The sequence below is a fragment of the Budorcas taxicolor genome, chromosome 16 (assembly GCF_023091745.1).
Source record: "Budorcas taxicolor isolate Tak-1 chromosome 16, Takin1.1, whole genome shotgun sequence".
Classification (NCBI taxonomy): domain Eukaryota; kingdom Metazoa; phylum Chordata; class Mammalia; order Artiodactyla; family Bovidae; genus Budorcas; species Budorcas taxicolor.
Window position 1 is genome coordinate 19858802 of NC_068925.1, and position 17787 is coordinate 19876588.

The 17787-nt window shown below is 38.8% G+C and overlaps 1 protein-coding gene across 2 annotated transcripts in view; it reads left to right on the forward strand.

The window, feature by feature from the left end:
• Positions 1-17787, forward strand: part of KCTD3 (potassium channel tetramerization domain containing 3) — a 64236-nt gene that overhangs the window by 40390 nt on the left and 6059 nt on the right. For both annotated transcript variants that reach the window (XM_052653638.1, XM_052653639.1), the window contains 5 exons: positions 493-608; positions 10277-10364; positions 10483-10599; positions 12459-12629; positions 16463-16618. In XM_052653638.1, coding sequence (XP_052509598.1) covers positions 493-608; positions 10277-10364; positions 10483-10599; positions 12459-12629; positions 16463-16618 — 648 coding nt within the window. The remainder of the gene's footprint in view (positions 1-492; positions 609-10276; positions 10365-10482; positions 10600-12458; positions 12630-16462; positions 16619-17787) is intronic.

A 17787-nucleotide genomic window follows, 5' to 3' on the forward strand; every position in this document is an offset into this window, starting at 1 on the left:
AAATCAACCCTGAATACTCACTGGAAGGACTGATACTAAAGCTCCATTACTTTGGCCACTTGGTGTGAAGAGCCAACTCATTAGAAAAGACCCTGATGCTGGGAAAGATTGAAGGCAGGAGAAGGGGGTGACAGACAATGAGATGGGTGGATGGCATCACTGACTCAATGGACATGAGCTTTTGCAAGCTCTGGGAGATGGTAAAGGACAGGGAAACCTGGCGTGCTGCAACCCATGGGGTTGTACTGAACAACACCAGCTAGGTTTGGGAGCCACAGCTTCAGATACCAAGCTGTTCAATCACAGTGAGATTACTTGGGGCAAACTTTTACATGCTGTTTAAGAGCTTAATTAAAGTTTCTTATTTCTGGTTCCCAAAATGTCTGGCACATAATTTGTAGAAATGAGATACCTTTAAGATGTTTTTAGACTGACTTTTGATTGACTGAAAGATGGTGATTGATTAACCTCTCTTTTTTATTATCATTTAAGGAGTATTCAGCCTTGGTGTTCCTGTCGATGCTCTCTTCTTTATTGGTAACCAGTTGGTGGCCACGAGTCACACAGGGAAAGTGGGAGTGTGGAATGCTGTCACCCAGCACTGGCAGGTTAGTTTTAACTAATGTGTATCACACAAATGAGATTATTTCTCAAACTTGTGCTGATTGTGCATGTACTTTGTTCTTGTGGAATTCGTATTGTTTCTGTTTTGATTATATAGAATATTGAATATATTTAGTGGTAAGTTAGCTTCTGGATACAAGTCTGACTATATATTCAAGAATCTTAAGTACTTTGGAAAATGAGTGGGTTTTTATACTCTGATTAGACATTTCTTTATTGCCTTATGTTTTAAGTGTTATGCCTTGGGAATAGTAGTAGTTCAGGCAAACTTCATCTCCTGAGTAGAAGCACAGTTCTGTAGGAAAATAGAGGATAGCTAGCTAAATGGTCTCAGGTACTTGAGAGGAATAAGAAGGATATAAGACTAAAGAAAGGTTAATACCTGATTCTGAAGGAGAGGAGAACAATTAAAGAACTTTAAGCAGAGAATGACTTGATCAGATCAGTGATTTAGAAAGATAACAGTAATAGCTAATAGGAAAAGTGGACTGCAGATCAGGGAAGGTATCTGGCAAGAGAAGCAGAGATTCAACCAGAGTGAGTAGACGGTAAAGATGAGACTATTTGAGAAACATTTCGTAAGCCATCCCAAAACGATAAGGATTGTTATCTGATTAGATGTTGAAAATTAAAGAAGAGAGATGGCTTTCTAATTTTGACAGTTGGGTGGCTGGTAATATTTTAAATTGAAAGGGAATGGAGTGAGAGAAGCATACATATTGGTGCAGTGTGAGGAATAATTAGAATGATTAAATATGTTTCTTTTGAGTATTCCTGTATGTATCCGAATATAGGAGCTCAGGAAACAGTAGGGAGTACCCCTTTGGAATTTAGGAAAGAAGAAAGGGCTAGGGAAAAAAAAAAAAAACCATTTAGAAACCGCAACACTTCTGTGGTAATTGAAAGATAAGAATTGATAAGATTTTCCATTGAAAGGATATCTGTAAAGAAAAGCCAGAACTAAAATCCTGGGGAACATTAGCTTTTTAAGGGAACAGGATAGGAAATGAAGAGCTAAAGGGACACATTGTGCAGTTGAGAAATGGCGTTGGTTTTGGTGGTAGAATATCATTTGCAAAGTTCGGTTGTGGTGGGGAGACAGATTGCAGGAATTGAGAAATTAAAAGATCAGAGATTAGAGACAGCAAATTCAGCATGTCTTTCAAAAGTTTGATGGTGAAGTAGAGCAGAGAAATGAAGTGATAGTTTAAGGAGCAAGGCTAGATGGAGGAAAAGATATTCAGTGCTTTATTTTTTTCTCTAGGGTTTTAGAAGCTTGAGCATGCTTGTTAGTCAGAGAAGGGAGTTGACAGAGAAAGCATTTAAAGATTGAAAGAATGGAGATGTTGCTAGTCCCATAGAAGTCAGGAGTGTATGTATATAGTGTCTAGGACATAGTAGACCCAATAGAGAAGAGAGGCTTCTTTCTCTGTGACGGAAGAGTCAGGAAGGAGTTCTGTGGAGGAGAAAGACATGGGGGCATGTTTCAGGGATTGCAGAGATGATAAATCCTTATAAGGGACCTGTTTGGTACAGTTATATGAGTTTCTTCCTTAATCCTCCAGTACTGGGAGGGAACAAGAGCAAGAGAAAACAGTGTTGGCTTGATTCAGGATTGAAAATGTAATTAAATGGGTATGACACACAAAGGGAAGAGAAAACATAAAATGGCAAAGCAGTTGAAATTGTAAAATTGTAATGGAGTACCAGGTAAGCAAAGGAGGGTGCAAGGATTCTAGGGACTAGAGGGAAGGTAGAGCAGGTTGATGACTTAAAAGGAAATTGTGGAAATTGTGAAGATAGGAAGTTGTTGTCAAAGGCTGAAATTAAGATTTTGGAGTTGGAGCAGTTCTCGATGATGTAGTCATTTAAATCATATGTTGGACTGACTTAAAGGTGAAAGTAGTTGAAATAGGGGTCATAGAACTGTAAAGGTCATCAGGGTGGACATGTAGGTACCAGGATGGTGATAGAGAATGGGACGAAAAGCCAGCTGATCAGATGCCCAGCTCCTCAGCAAAGGTGATAGGTTGATCTGGAAGCTGCAGTTGAGGCAGAGAGAGGATAATTGAATGTCATGCTTGGGTTGATCTTGTGCAGGGATGTCCTTGAGATCTTATGGCAGGGCCTAACAAGTGACAATACTTTGGCCATCTAATGAGAAAAGCCAGCTCATCGGAAAAGACGCTGATGCTGGGAAAGATTGAGGGCAGGAGAAGAAAGGGACGACAGAGGATGAGATGGTTGGATAACATCACCAACTCAATGGAAATGAGTTTGAGCAAACTCTGGGAGATAGTGAAGGACAGGGAATCCTGGCGTGTGCTGCTGTTCATGGGGTCGCAAAGAGTCAGACACTATTTAGCCACTGAACAGCAACAAAAGATGGCAGGGACGTGATGAGAGAAGGAATGACTTCCAGTGAAACAGATTACGATCAGGGAAAATTAAGTTTCATTCTAGAAATGAAGTCATGACATGGAAGTCATGGTTGTAGAAAAAAGATATTAGCTAAGATTAGGTGGAGCTAGTGTCAGCTGATTAAGCATTATTACTGTAAATCTCGATGGCTCAGCAAGTAAAGAATTTGCCTGCAATGCAGGAGACGCAGGTTTGATCCCTGAGTTGGGAAGGTCCCCTGGAGGAGGAAACAGCAACCCACTCCAGGATTCTTGCCTGGAAAATCCTAAGGACAAAAGAGCCTGGTGGGCTACAATCCACAGAGTCACAAAGCGTGACACGACTGAGCACACACATGCACTGAAAATCCTAAGCAAGCGAATATGACATACTCAGGGCAGTTAGTGGTCAGTACACAAGAGGTGTCAACTCTCCTCGCTAGTGCCTGAGCTAGTTCATACAAGACCTTCCATATAGGTACAGAAAAGGCATCATAAAGGTATTACCATAAAAGTGATGGGCCAGGGACTGTGGGAAAGGACTGATCTAGGTTGATCTAAAATTGAGGAGGAGGGGTTCTTCAGCTGGTGTTCCTGTAAAGAGGAATGTGGATTTTAATGATCTATGGAAGGTCTGCTCTCAGGTAGGTTACTTGGCTAATATGTCAAGTCTGAGCTTTCAGTGGCTTGGAGAAGTGGTGCTATCTGTGCCATGAAACTCGTGAGGTGCATTTTAGTTCCTAAAGGAACATGTGTCTTTATCACCTTTTTTGTTTTTTCTAATGTCACAACTGCATATAAAAATTTTCATATTTTTGAGATCCCTGAAACTGTACTGGTTTCCTCAACATGGATACTTAAGCTTTTAGTCCCATGGGTATAACCTGTTGCGTCTTGTTTGGTACATGCATGAGTTGAAAACCATAGCTGACAAAGTAGGTTTGTTATCACATTTCAGGAAGACCTGGGGTAAGTTGAACATTCATGCAGCAAACAAGCCTTGTAACTTATAACCTAGATAGGTGATTTTTTTTTTTTTTTTTTTTTTTTTGGTGTGCAGGACTGGACTAGTATGAAATCTCAGTGTCTGATCTGAAAATCTCAACAGACAGTTCTGACCTGGGGCTGACTCCTGTGACTGCTGTGGCATGGATGACCAGAATCGGATCTGGCCTGTAGCCACAGTTCTGCCCAGGAGTAACACAGAAGTACACAGGACAAATAGTTCCTGACTCCAGTTGTATAATCAAGATTGATTTGAAATATTTGAGTCAGATGAGCAAGGCTGAGAGCAAGCGTTTTTAAGCCTAAAAGCCGTGGTGGTATTTAGGTGTAGCAGTTTCTTACTGTAGCTCTTCCCTGGTGGCTCAGACGGTAAAGAATCTGCCTGCCAGTGCAGGAGACTTAAGAGACTGGAGATCCCTGGGTCAGGAAGACCCCCTGGAGAAGGAAATGGTAACCCACTCAAGTATTCTTGCCTGGAGAATTCCATGGACAGCGAGACTGGCAGGCACAAAGGGTTGGGCACGACTGAGCGACTAAACGCACAAAACACATACAAACGTGTGCGCTAGGACAGCTTCAGTAAAATGTTAATGAAAATGTTATATGCACATTGTATCTGATTTGAGTAAGAAAAAGGGAAATTATTTTTTAAAAGAAACATTTAAATTTTCTTCTTAATTCCTCTTTAGATTTAAGAAGGTTAGTAATAAGAGTGTTTCAAATAGGTAGCGTAGGCTGAGTTACAGGACAGAATAGCAGTTTTAGGACTTATTTCCCCAGTCATTCAAGTTTAAATGTAGATGCATATTGGAAACATATTACATGTTTCATTCTCATATTAAAAGACAGTTTTGAAAGTCAGTCCTGGAAAGTCATTGTGTGTCCTGATTCCTAAAGGATCAGAAAACTCTGTTCATTCTGAAAGACTAGAATCGTCAGCCAAAGTCACCTGAGTCATCTGAGTTATAACCTAACTGAACAGCGGAGGGCAAACTTGAGGAGGAAATTTTGGCTTAATGGAGAATGAAAGTGAATTTCTGTGGCCTGAGGGCTGTGCTGGACTAGAATTCGGGAGGCTTGCTTGATCTCGCTTCTCTTCTGCTGTGGTCTGATGCGCTTGCAGCACTGATGTCGCAAGTACAGCTTGGTGGGTTAGCTGTCTTGTTTTTTGTATTTGTAACAGGTTTGTGAGCCCTGCAAGTTAGGAATAAGGTGGGAATTGACATCTTAGGGCCAGAATTCATTGGAGAAAGGAGTGGCATTTGGATGCCTATTGTGTCCTGAATGCTATCCTAAGTAGGTTGTATTTCTGACTTGGGATTTACAGCAACACAGCTGAAATAGCTCAGTCATTGGCGAGGAGACTTGATGCCTGGATGTCTGTTGTGTACTCACCACTACCCTGAGTATGTCTTATTTGCTTGCTTAGGATTTTCAGTGTATGTGTGTGTGCTCAGTCGTGTCAGGCTCCTTGTGACTCTGTGGACTGTAGTCCATCAGGCTCCTTTGTCCTTGGGATTTTCCCAGGCAAGAATACAGAAGTGGGTTGCTGTTTCCTCCTCCAGGGGACCTTCCCAACTCAGAGATCGAACCTGCATCTCCTGCATTGCAGGCAGATTCTTTACTTGCTAAACCATCGGAATTTACAGTAACAATGCTAAATCAGCTGACACTAGCCCCCCCAATACTGACATACAGAAATATTGGGTAAAAATACTAAAATAGTATATATTCTATTAATATCAGGTATTGAATTGCATTTGTTATTTGTTTCTTTATACATACTTGCATACCACATATCAAAGTCAAGTCTCTAGATTCTGGGATTCCACCAGGACCAGGAGGCATGGCTTCAGGGGAGCGTGTAAATCCAGCCTCTTGCAAAAAGCTGAAGCTTTAATAATCTGCCTCAGTCCCTGAGAAGAAGACTGGGAAAATTTTGCTTAATAATTTTAGAATAGGAAATCTTGATATATGTTCCACGTCTTGGATTGGGAAAGGTAGTGCAGGAGAAAACTATCAATGAGAAATTGAGGCCACAGTCATATTAGGAGTACAAATACATGAATTGAAAGCAAAAGATAAGTCTTTGTGCTTTGGGAATTCCAATTTGAGAAATTTATAGAACTGGTCTAGGGTCATTTACATTTCTAGGGGTGGACATGAAACCGAATAAGACATGGCACACAGGGCTTCACAAAATAAATATTTTCTACTGAAAGTGAGCCCATAACCTCCCCAAATTTGTAAACTACACATGAGAGCAAATGAGGGAAAGTCATAAAATGTAGGCAGTTGGAGTACAAATGTACCTTAGAGCTGAAAATAATTGAACAGTTAGGTACTACTGAATAAATTGCACGTTATTTGATGAGAAAGAGGAAGGACTCGACTATAATAAATAGGAACAGTCAGAAGAGAAGCGAAATAAAACTAGAAATTTGAAAGCCATTGAAAATTCAAAACAAAACTCATACTCAGTGCAGGGGTCCCCAGCGTCCAGGCTGACCCATACCTCCTGTCAGATCAGTGGTGCGTTTGGATTAGGAGTAACGTGCACGATTGCTTGAAAGCCATCTCTCTCCATCCCTCCTACCAGCCCCAGTCTGTGGAAGAATTGTCTTCCACAAAATTGGTCCCTGATGCCAGAAGGTTGGGGACTGCTGACTTAATGTGTTAAACAGAAGGACAAATAAAAAGACAGTGGATTGCTGGATGCGTCTGAGAGAATCATTCACAGTGAAGCAGAAAGTGAGTAGAAAATAGGAAAAGAAGAAATGAGACAGTCACTTTCAGAAGGGAATAGTGGAGATGGGGGGATTTAGAAAAGATAATTGCTAACAATTTTGGAGAAAGCCTTGATTATGTTGATTAAAGAAATACATCAAGGCTGAATAAAACCAAATTTCACACTTTGTGAATCAGTATACACATTGTGATGTAATAGAAGATAAAAATATCAAAAGGTGTCCATAGATTACTGACAGGTACACTGTGTGTGTGAGAGAGAGAGAGAATGAATCGCTCAGTTGTGTCTGACTCTTCGCAGCCCCTTGGATTGTAACCCGCTAGACTCCTGTGCATGGAATTCTCCAGGCAAGAATACTGTAGTCGGTTGCCATTTCCTCCTTCAGGGGATCTTCCCAATCCAAGGATTGAACCTGTGTTTCCTGCCTTGCAGGCAGTTCTTTACTGTCTGAGCCATCAGGGAAGCTCCCAAATACACTCTAGCTAGATATAAAACAGACTTTTCGTGAGCACCAGTAGAAGCCAGAAGAGACAGTAGGCTATTCTCGAGTTAGTTGAGGAAATAGTTTCAACCTAGAACTTTACATTCAGCAAAACTGTCATTCAGAAATGAATGAGAGATGTTTCCATATAATACAGAAAGAGTTTGTCACTTATAACCCTCAGTGGAAGGACTGCTGAAGAAATGCGCTTTGATAAGGTTATTTTACTTAGAAGACGAAGGAATGGAATACTGCAAACATTACTAGCAAAGGCATTTCTCGATATGTTGGTGAATCTAAATAAGTATTTAAAAAATAATGGAGGAGAGTTAAAACATTTTGTTAAAAAAATGATTATCCAGGTAGAGATTGTGGTTACAAGATTTAAGGGGCCTTGTATTGCTTGGGAAGATACACTCATTATTTTCAAAATGTAAATCATTTAAATTTTTACATAGACATTAATGATAATCACTGAACTACCTTAGGAGAGAAAAGTCACTTCCACCGTAGGTTTGTGATCACCATGATGGAACCACATGTACTGATCAGTGTGGTTTCTCAGGTTCTTGACATGAAGTCATTGGGGTAAAGAAGAGAAGGCCACAAAATGACTGCCTCCTTGCTTACACTGGGAGAGGAGATCTTGGTACCACCTCCTCTGTAACCTAACTTCACATGTCCTCTGCTTTCTCTGTTCTCCTTGTGCTGAGAGGTGGATATGAGAAGAGCAGGACGTGGTTGGGGTGCAGGAAGGAGGTGGTGGTGGTGTTCAGTCACCAAGTCATGTGTGATTTTTTTGCAACCTCAGGGACTGTAGCATGCCAGGCTTCCCTGTCCCTCACTGTCTCCTGGAGTTTGCCCAGGTTCATGTCGCTTGAATCAGTGATGCCATCCAACCATCTCATCTTCTGTTGTCCTCTTCTCCTCTTGCCCTCAGTCTTTCTCAGCATCAGGGTCTTTTCCAATAAATCAGCTATTCCTGTCAGGTGGCCAAAGTTATTGGAGCTTCAGCTTCAGCATCAGTCCTTCCGAAGGGTATTCAGGGTTGATGTCCTTTAAGATTGATTGGTTTGATCTCTTTGCTTTCCAAAGGACTCTCAAGAGTCTTCTCTAACACCACAGTTCAAAAGCATCAATTCTTTGGTGCTCAGCTGTCTTTATTGTCCAGCTCTCACATCTGTACATGACTACTAGAAAGACCATAGCCTTGACTCTATGAACCTTTGTCAGCAAAGTGATGTCTTTGCTTTTTAACACACCATCTAGGTTTGTCATAGCTTCCTGTCAAGAAGCAGTCTTCTTCTAGTTTCATGGCTGCAGCTGGCATCAGCAGTGATTTTAGAGCTTAAGAAGAGGAAATCCGTCACTGCTCCAGGATTAGGAAGGCTCTAACCCTGGCGCCCACCCTCCCAGAGAATAGGAGGTCAAGTGTCTGTCTGGGATGTGCTGGGGAAAGCTCCAGGCTGCTGCCAGCCTTTCACTGAAAAATGGTCTAGAGAGAGAGGAATCTCATGGCCTTACCTACCCCTATCCTTTGACTGTGAAGACTCTGGGGTAGAACTGAAGCACTTTCTGGAGTACCTGAAGTAAAAAGATACAATTGATATAAGAAAATACATCAGTGAGGCAGCCTCCCCTCCTTTCTTCAGACCTCTTGACTCATCACCGAAGAGTTCTCAGTGACTACCTGCCTCTGAACCTGTTGGCTCTGATGAAACAGAAACCTGAACTGGGGTTGAGGGTGGCCATCAAGTCTCTGCAGAGGTGGTACTAGTGCGACTTATAACCAAGCATGACATCAGCAGGTACACACAGAAATTAGGGCTGTGCACATGAACAGCTTTAGGAGTCTTTTGTTTCCAAGATTTGGCTGTTTTTAGATTTGGGTTTTGGTTAGAACTGGCATGGATTCTGTGCTGTGCTTGCTGTTCTTCAGATGTGTGTTTCTCCCTTTCTCTCCCTAACTCCTGGTTATTGATTGGTTTTGTTTTCAAGTGTCGCTTCCTTTTTGAACTTTTCCGTGGTCTTTGTCCTTCTCCCTGGACTGGAGTTGAAACAGGAATCCTTTCTTCCTCCACGGTTGTATGGCACATCCTGTTTTAGTGCTTGACACCCTGTAATTGTCTTTTCTTTCTTTCTTGCCCATGAGTTTCAAAGCACCTACGGAGCAGAAGTAGTATCTCACATCCCTTATCCATTCCAGTACCTGTTCACCTGGATAATACCTAGTACATAAAAAGTGTATAATGTGAATGTTGAGTGTGTAAAGTTTCACATGCATGCCTGGTCTGGCTGTACATAAGGGCGATTCAGTTTGATCTTACTGCCAGTATTCAGTAAGACTTTCTGGTTTTTGTTTTGTTTTATAGTAAAAATCATGCCCTTTGCTTTTCTCTTAGCACAAACATAAGCATTCATTAATTTGTAACTAGCCTGATTTGCTTGGAAAACTGATTTTTTTATTCTAGTGCTTGAAAAAACAAAAGCATCTGAGAACTTGGTTGGCCGTTTCCTAGGATATAGAGGTGAAGTCTTCAGTGGGGAGATAGAGAATGCTGCATTTTCGAAGAAATGACAGTGTATCAAGGGAGCAAGTTCTGTCCTGAAGTTGGCTGATCTGTTTTATGATTCTAATTCTGGGCAGGTCATTTCATCTCTTATTTGAGAGAGAGAAGGGAGAAAGGGGCCTGGGTCAGACTTAGTTTTCCAGTCCTAATAGGTGCTCTAACCTCATGGTCATGTGCAGAAAATGGAGATAACCCAACCAAATTCTGAAATGAAAGTGCTGCTGTTGGAAATAAGTTTTTTTTTTTTTTTTTTTTTTAGAAAAAAGCTTTAAAGGGGACTATATTGGTGGTTCTTCAGAGTTCCCCATGGATGTGTGTGTGTGTAAAGAAAGTCCATGTTCTAAGCCCTAATTAAGTATCTTCTTTATTGAATAAATTTGAATAAATTGAGCAGAAAATATAGATTGTAATTAACATCTGACATCTAACAATATTCTCACTACATCAGGTTCAAGACGTTGTTCCTATAACTAGTTATGACACTGCTGGCTCATTCCTTCTGCTGGGATGTAACAATGGATCAATATATTATATAGGTAAGTGGTCAGACACTTAGTATGGCTCTGTTTAGTATGAATTTTTAAATGAAAACAAGAAAATACTAACTTAAGTTTTAGATTTACTATTTATTTTCATACTATTTTTTCTTTTTAGATATGCAGAAGTTCCCATTGCGAATGAAGGATAATGATCTTCTTGTAACTGAACTTTATCATGATTCCTCAAATGATGCTATTACTGCTCTGAGTGTTTACCTCACACCCAAAACAAGTTAGTGCCTATCAAAATTATTATAAGCTATTGATGTTGTTTTATGTATGTTTATTCATTGGTTTATTCTAATGCTAATCTGGTCCTTTGTTTTGGTAAGCTGCAATGCTAGGATTTCATCTCTTTTAGTCTGAAGTTGATGTTTGGTTTTAGATTGAGGTCAAACATGACCAACAAACATACTCTGGGGTAGAAAATTAGAACTTTTCTTCTTTTGAATTGTATTGTTAATTCTTATGATGATAATAATTAAAATTATTTTTAAAACTTACCTGCACATTTACCTTCCTGTGATCACTGATTTCATTTTGAAATTAAGAGCTTTACCTTTTTAACAACAACAACAGAAGCTTTTAGACTATTAATCTCTATTGGAAAATAAGCTTATTTCTCTAGGAAACTTCAGATTTAAGTTTTGGAAGACATCAGTACTGTAACTTCTCTTTCAGAGGCCATTGGAGTGAAATTAACAAACTAGTTCTGTAAATTATTAAGAATTTTTGTATTCTAGAGTGAAGGATAAACGTAAATGGGAAACTGAAAAATCTGTAATGAAAGGCATTCTAGGAAATATTTACATGTGGCCAGTAATATTAATAGGTTGAACATATTACTTGGGTAGAATCATATTATTGAATTGATTATAAAAAATCATTATCTTCTGTATGAAAGAAAAATAGTCTGGTGTACACAGCTTATTTTGATTGAAATTATGGTAGAATTTAAACTATATTACTCCAGAACAGAAGTCAGCAAAGCATGTTCTTTTCACTGACAGTTTTATGTGTTGTCTTTGGCTGCTTTTGTGCAGCTGTGTCAGAGTAGAGTGGTTGTCACAGAGACAGTTTGGCAAAGATTTAACTGTTTGCTATTTAGCCTTTTACAGAAGGTTTGCTGACCCCTGCTCTAGAATGAAGTATACTCCCCCTGCCCCCGCAATTTAAAAGGGAGAAAAAATTTCTTTTGTGGTGGCAGTATCTTTTAAGACATGAGGGTATAGTTGCCTTAAATTCTGAGAAGTGTTTTCCATAGCCTGCCCTTTCTCCCTTGATTCAAATATTTTTGGGTGGATCAGAAACAACAGCTGTTAAAGTGAAGAGGTTCTCTGTGAAGCTTTGAAAGGCTTTCGATCCCTGAACTCCATTCTGTCTTTAAATATGTGATGGAATCTGGGCACCTGTTTGAGAAAAACATTCACACACGAATCTAACATGATGAACTACTTGCACATAATTAAAAGAGACAGCATAGGTAAGTGTGATGTCAGCAGTGTAACGGGTATATTTGTTCCCGGGTTAACAGCTTTGAAACTGTTGAAGAGCATATTGCTTGTATATGTACAAGTAATTACAGTACGTGATTACTCAAAGAGAAGGTTTAATGTTGCAGCAGAAGTAACACAGATGGTCATTCTAAGCTAGAAGTCATATGAGGCATTACTCCTGGAATACTGTGCTGTATCAGTGGTGTTCTTAGGATATCAGATTTATTCTTTAAGCAGTTAATGAATACCCACTATGTCTCAGGCAAGGCACTCTGTAAGGTGTTTTAGAGCTAAAATGATTATGGTTCAGTCTGATGAATAAAGAGTAGACGTAGATAGAGAACTGGGGGGTTACAGTTGCTGTGATGGAATCTAACACATAGTACAGCGGAGTGAGTGTTAGGAAGCGATTTATAAAGGAAGTAAGGCATTTACGACGGTCAGAGAAGTCTTAAGATTTCTGTGCTGAGCTGGATTTGGGCTAATACCAGTGCGGAATCCAGCTCTGCCTCTTCTGTCACAGAGAACACTTGCAGGGGCAGCTTTCTGTTGATCGTCTTCTATTATTTCACCTTCCACTTTTGATTTTGTGTAGGCGTCAGTGGTAACTGGATCGAGATTGCCTATGGTACGAGTTCTGGTGCAGTACGCGTCATTGTGCAGCACCCAGAGACGGTTGGGTCAGGCCCTCAGCTTTTTCAGACATTTACTGTTCACCGCAGTCCCGTCACAAAAATCATGCTGTCAGAGAAGCATCTGGTATCAGGTGAAGTGATTTTATTGGTATTGCAAAGGTGGGCTGCCTCATATGAAACCTTGCCTTGGGTATAATTTTCTAGACTCCTACAAATTAAAAGAATACAAAAGCAGTGTCTTATGTATAGGCATACCAAAAAAAAAAATGGTAGAAAAGTTTAATAAGAAATACTGTGATTGTCTCTTAATACTGTGAAAATATCATGGTTTTCTTTGACCTTGTCTGCTGTAGTATACATAAGTTTACAAGGTATTGTATCTTTTATTTACTCTCTATTTTAATAGTTTGTTCTTATGGCATGTTACATCAGAAAATTTCTCAATCCTGTTGAGAAGAATTTTTATTAGAGAAATTTATATGAATTTGGTTGTCTTAAGGTTTAATGCAAAAGTTAGTAGAATGTTGGTAGTCTAACATCAACTACTAATGTTAAAAATTAGAAAATGTGTAAAAAGGTGTGAAGAAAATAACGTTTGTGGGTTTATTGTTTTTCATAGTCATAGAGGGCTTGCCCGGTGGCTTAGTTGGTAAAGAGTCTGTCTGCAATGTGGGAGACTTGGGTTCGATCCCTGGGTTGGGGAGATCCCCTAGAGAAAGGGAAAGGCTGCCCAATTCCAGTATTCTGGCCTGGAGAGTTCCATGGACTGTATAGTCCTTGGGGTCACAAAGAGTCGGACATGATTGAGGGACTTTCTATTCTATATAGTGATAGATTTAAAAAAAATTTAGATACCAATTTGATATTTAAAAAATTAGTTACAGATTTTAAAGCAAAATTAGGATGACACAACATAAAATGATCAAAAAGTAAAATTTCACTGTGAAATTATTTTATATGATAGATAATTTCTGAAAGACCTTACAAAAATTGAATTGTATATCAGTAGCGTTTGCATTTATAAAACAATTTTGCATTGAATCTTTTGTAGATCAGTTCCTGCCTAATTTAAATTTTTATAAACATCATTTTCATATATCAACTTTGTTTATATGAAGACTACCTAATATAAAAAGGTGATGCATCTTTCACTAATTAAACATTACATGGAGCTGAAATACCTTTTCCATATATGGATGGATGATGGGTAGAAGGGTAGATTGATGGATGACTGCTTTTATTGAATGTCTCATTGTTTCAGATGTAATGATGCCTTCCCACAACAATCTCTTTTTTTAATATTTTATAAAGCAGTACCCACTCCAGTGTTCTTGCCTGGAGAATCCCAGGGATGACAGTGCCTGGTGGGCTGCCGTCTATGGGGTCGTACAGAGTCGGACACGACTGAAGCGACTTAGCAGCAGCAGCAGCGCTCATCTAACATCTGCCCCACTGAGGAGTCTTTCTTACTGTTTATGGCTGGTTCTTCCTCTTTTGCCCAGTTACTAAGTGTTGGTTTGCCTTAAATCTTTTCTAGATTCTCCATTCTTATTTGTCTGTACTTTCTTTCCCTGGTGATTTGAATGTTATCATCTATATGCCAGTGACTTCCAGACTTTCCTTCCACCTGTGACCATCCACAGACTTCCAGACTTGTATATACAGTGCTTGTCCTTAGGATTTGGTTGTAGGTTTAAGAGGCATCTCTGAATTAACCCGGTGGATAAAATGGTACTTTTGATTTCTCTCTCAAAAGACATCTTATTACACAGTATCACTAATCATTTATACCCAAGCTGAAAATCTAGGAATCGGGCTTGATTCCTCCCTTTCTGTCACCTCCCTGCCTCAATATGTAGAGTCCATCAGTGACTCCCATTTCTTTGCTTTAGCATACATCACACGTCTGAGTACTTCACTGTGTGTCCATTGCTGCCAACCTGCTAGCTCAAATCAGCATTTCTCCCCTAGGTTGCTGAGCTTCTCAGTTTGTTCCCTGTTTCTGTCTTGGCTCTCTACGGTTCATGTTCCGCACAACAGGCAGAAATATCTTTAGAAATGCAAACCAGATCTATTGTATGTGAAATAAATAAATTAATATGGCGCTTCCTGTTCTGGATCCTGCTTAGCTTTCAGATCTCTTCTCTCAGCCTCCCTTGTCACTTTTCTTATCACGCATGATACCCTAGCTCATTGGCTCTTCTGTTTCTTAAAGATGCCTTAGAACCTCTGACCTTGTTCTTTTCATTTGAAATGTGCTTTCCTAGATATTTGTTTGGCTGCCTCTCCTTGCCAGTCAAGTCCCACTTCAAACTCCTGCTCGTGAGGCCTCCTTGGCCGCTCCGTCTAACCTAGCCAGACCTCTGTCCAGCCAGCTTGTGCTGTCAGCGTCCATTTGTTTTCTTCACAGACTGTTGCTTTCTTATTTCTCTCTCTCCCTCTTTTAGAATGTAGGTTTCTACAGCAGCAGAAACTTTCTCCACCCTGTCCTCAGCACTTAGCATAGTTCTTGTGAATAAATGAATGAAACGACACAATATGATCCTGTGAGAAAAGTAGACTATTCCTTTGCTAGACCATTTTGATATGTAAATGACAGTGCCGCACTAAAGAGCAGTGTTAGTGTTGGATGTGATGTCTAAGAATTACTTGGTAAAGTTTGCTTTTTAACATAGCTGTATAGGTTTGAAATCTAAATTTGTCAAGAAAAATACCCAGTTTAGCCAAAAATCTGGGGTATTTTATATGTACTCAACTGTGTTACTCTGCCACCTGGTGGATATGAACGTATATGTAATTACATTCTGTTTCCCTTAGTGTTAGTTTCAATGTCGTAAATGTTAGATGATGGTTCATACTAACAAATTTCATAATTGCATTTTTGAGTCAGCTAAAAGTATTTCAGTTATTTTTCTGAATCCTCTTAAGTTTAATAATGAAATCAGGAAATTATTTCCTGTGAAGCTGATTAAATAGGCCAGAACTAAATGTCTTCTTTTTCACCAGAAAATTAGTATTCTGAGAATTGAGAATTTTGCTGTATAATATGTACAGTTTTTATTCTTATTGCTGTTTTCTTAAAATTAAATTTCTAAACTTCTGTTTAAAATGTGCAACTGTGACACTCATCCAGGAGGGAATGTGTGTATAAAAGAAATTTTGGATAATTTCACAGTATATACTGATAACTTCATAATAAAAGACAAGTTAGTAAATATTTTTATTAAAGCATGCCACAAAAGTACAGTTCTTGCATTAATGTTATAATTGTTTATATATTTTAATAGGGTATCTATTCAGACAGAAGCAACAGAAACAGATTACTTATTCGGAGATATCTCAGTATATAACTGCTTAATATTATTACTACAGAAAAATAAATTAAGCTAATTGGAATATGTTTCTTATATACAGACTCTTATATAAAAATAATTCTCAACTTTAGTATTGAAATCTTAATTTTCCGTGATGTAACTGAATGAGCAGCAAGTTTTGGGACAAATGTCATTTGTGCCAGTAAATTTTCAGTAACCCCTGGTCTTAATTGTTTGATATTTGAGTAACATAAGCAGAAACCGTTTATATGGTTGGAAAAAATAAAGTAGGCAACTTGTCTACAGTGTAGTTTACCAACAGAACAGAAAATATTCAACATCTCTTTTACAAACACTTTTTTTAACCTTTTCTAAATCTATACCCTATAGGCTACTTTTATAAGGATCCGCAGATTAACTTATATACTTTATATTTGCAGCAAGGTAAACCATATTCTGTTATCTCATTTTTGTTGGCTAGGTACAAATGAAGTATGATTTTAAGGAAGTTGTTTTGTCACTCAAAATGTGCTGTGATCTGTTTATTGTAGATCATAGTGAAAAAAGTTAAAATGTATTTATAAAAGTGATGTTGTTGGTGCTCTTACAATCTGTATTTAAAAACTCTGTGTGTTCTCTTTCTCTCCTAGTTTGTGCAGATAATAATCATGTCCGGACATGGACAGTAACACGATTCAGAGGAATGATCTCTACTCAGCCGGGCTCTACTCCTTTAGCATCATTCAAGATCCTGTCTCTGGAGGAGACAGAAAGCCACGGAAGCTACTCCTCTGGGAACGACATAGGTGGTCATTCTCAAGTACTATGAAGGCAGTGCTGAAGAAGGGTATTATTGGTAGTAGGAACCTAAAAAATAGAGTTCTAAATATAAATTCTTCATTTTCACTTTTAAACTTATTTAAAACAGAAGCTTAGTGTGTTTTTCTGATTAAGTTATCTAAAGTCAAAAAATTATACAGATGATATTTTTTGACTTTTATGACGGTACAAAGGTGTGATAGTCATTCAGTAGAACCAGTACTTTGAAGTTTGATCTTTTCCTGGGCTAGGGATGTGTGGTACCATATTCCCTCGTGATGCTGGGCAGCAGCAGCAGGCCTGGTAAGTTCCCAGTCAGCCCCATGACCACAGGGGTATTTAAATAAGTGATATGCTTGGAAGCAGTCTGTATGCACACAGCCATTCTCTTTCTCACTTTCAGTATTCAGTAAATTATATGAGGTATTCAACACTTTATCATAAAATAGGCTTTGTGTTAGATGGCTTTGCCCACCTGAAGGCTAATGTAAGTGTTCTGAGCACATGTAATGTAGGCTAGGCTAAGCTGTGATGTTTAGTACTAAATGCAGTTTTGACTTAATGGTATTTTCAGTATTGTAAGTCATAACTCCATCATAAGCTCAGGAAGATATGTATTATGGAATTATTTTTAGTTGTTAAAAAGTTGAGAGCAGATTTTTCATCTTTACTGGCATTTCCTAAGTGATACCATCTCTAAATACCACTTTTTAAAAAAAAAATCAGAAGCCATGATGGCTATACACATTTGAAAATGGAAATACTTTTTTCCCATAGTTGCTAATAATTAACCTGAAAATAACTTTGAAGCTGGAAAGGGGCTGATGTTCTTAGATTCTGAGAGTGGTTTTGATGGCATTCATCAGGAAATAGTATAGCATGTCTCTACTGAAAAGACTCTGATTTTAGCAAAAGGTATATAAAGTTAAGTCAGTTTCTCCTTACACCATAACACACCATATATACACACACAGAATCTTCACAGAAGTAGATTCTTTTCCTTAAAGGTCCATTTGAAACAATCTGTAATGTATATGTATTATACCCACCATACTTTTAATAGTTCTGTAGGACCTGTTTGTTAATTAATGTGCCTTCTAGATCACCTGTATAGGCAGAACTTACAGCACTGGTGGAATGTAAGGAGTACATGAGA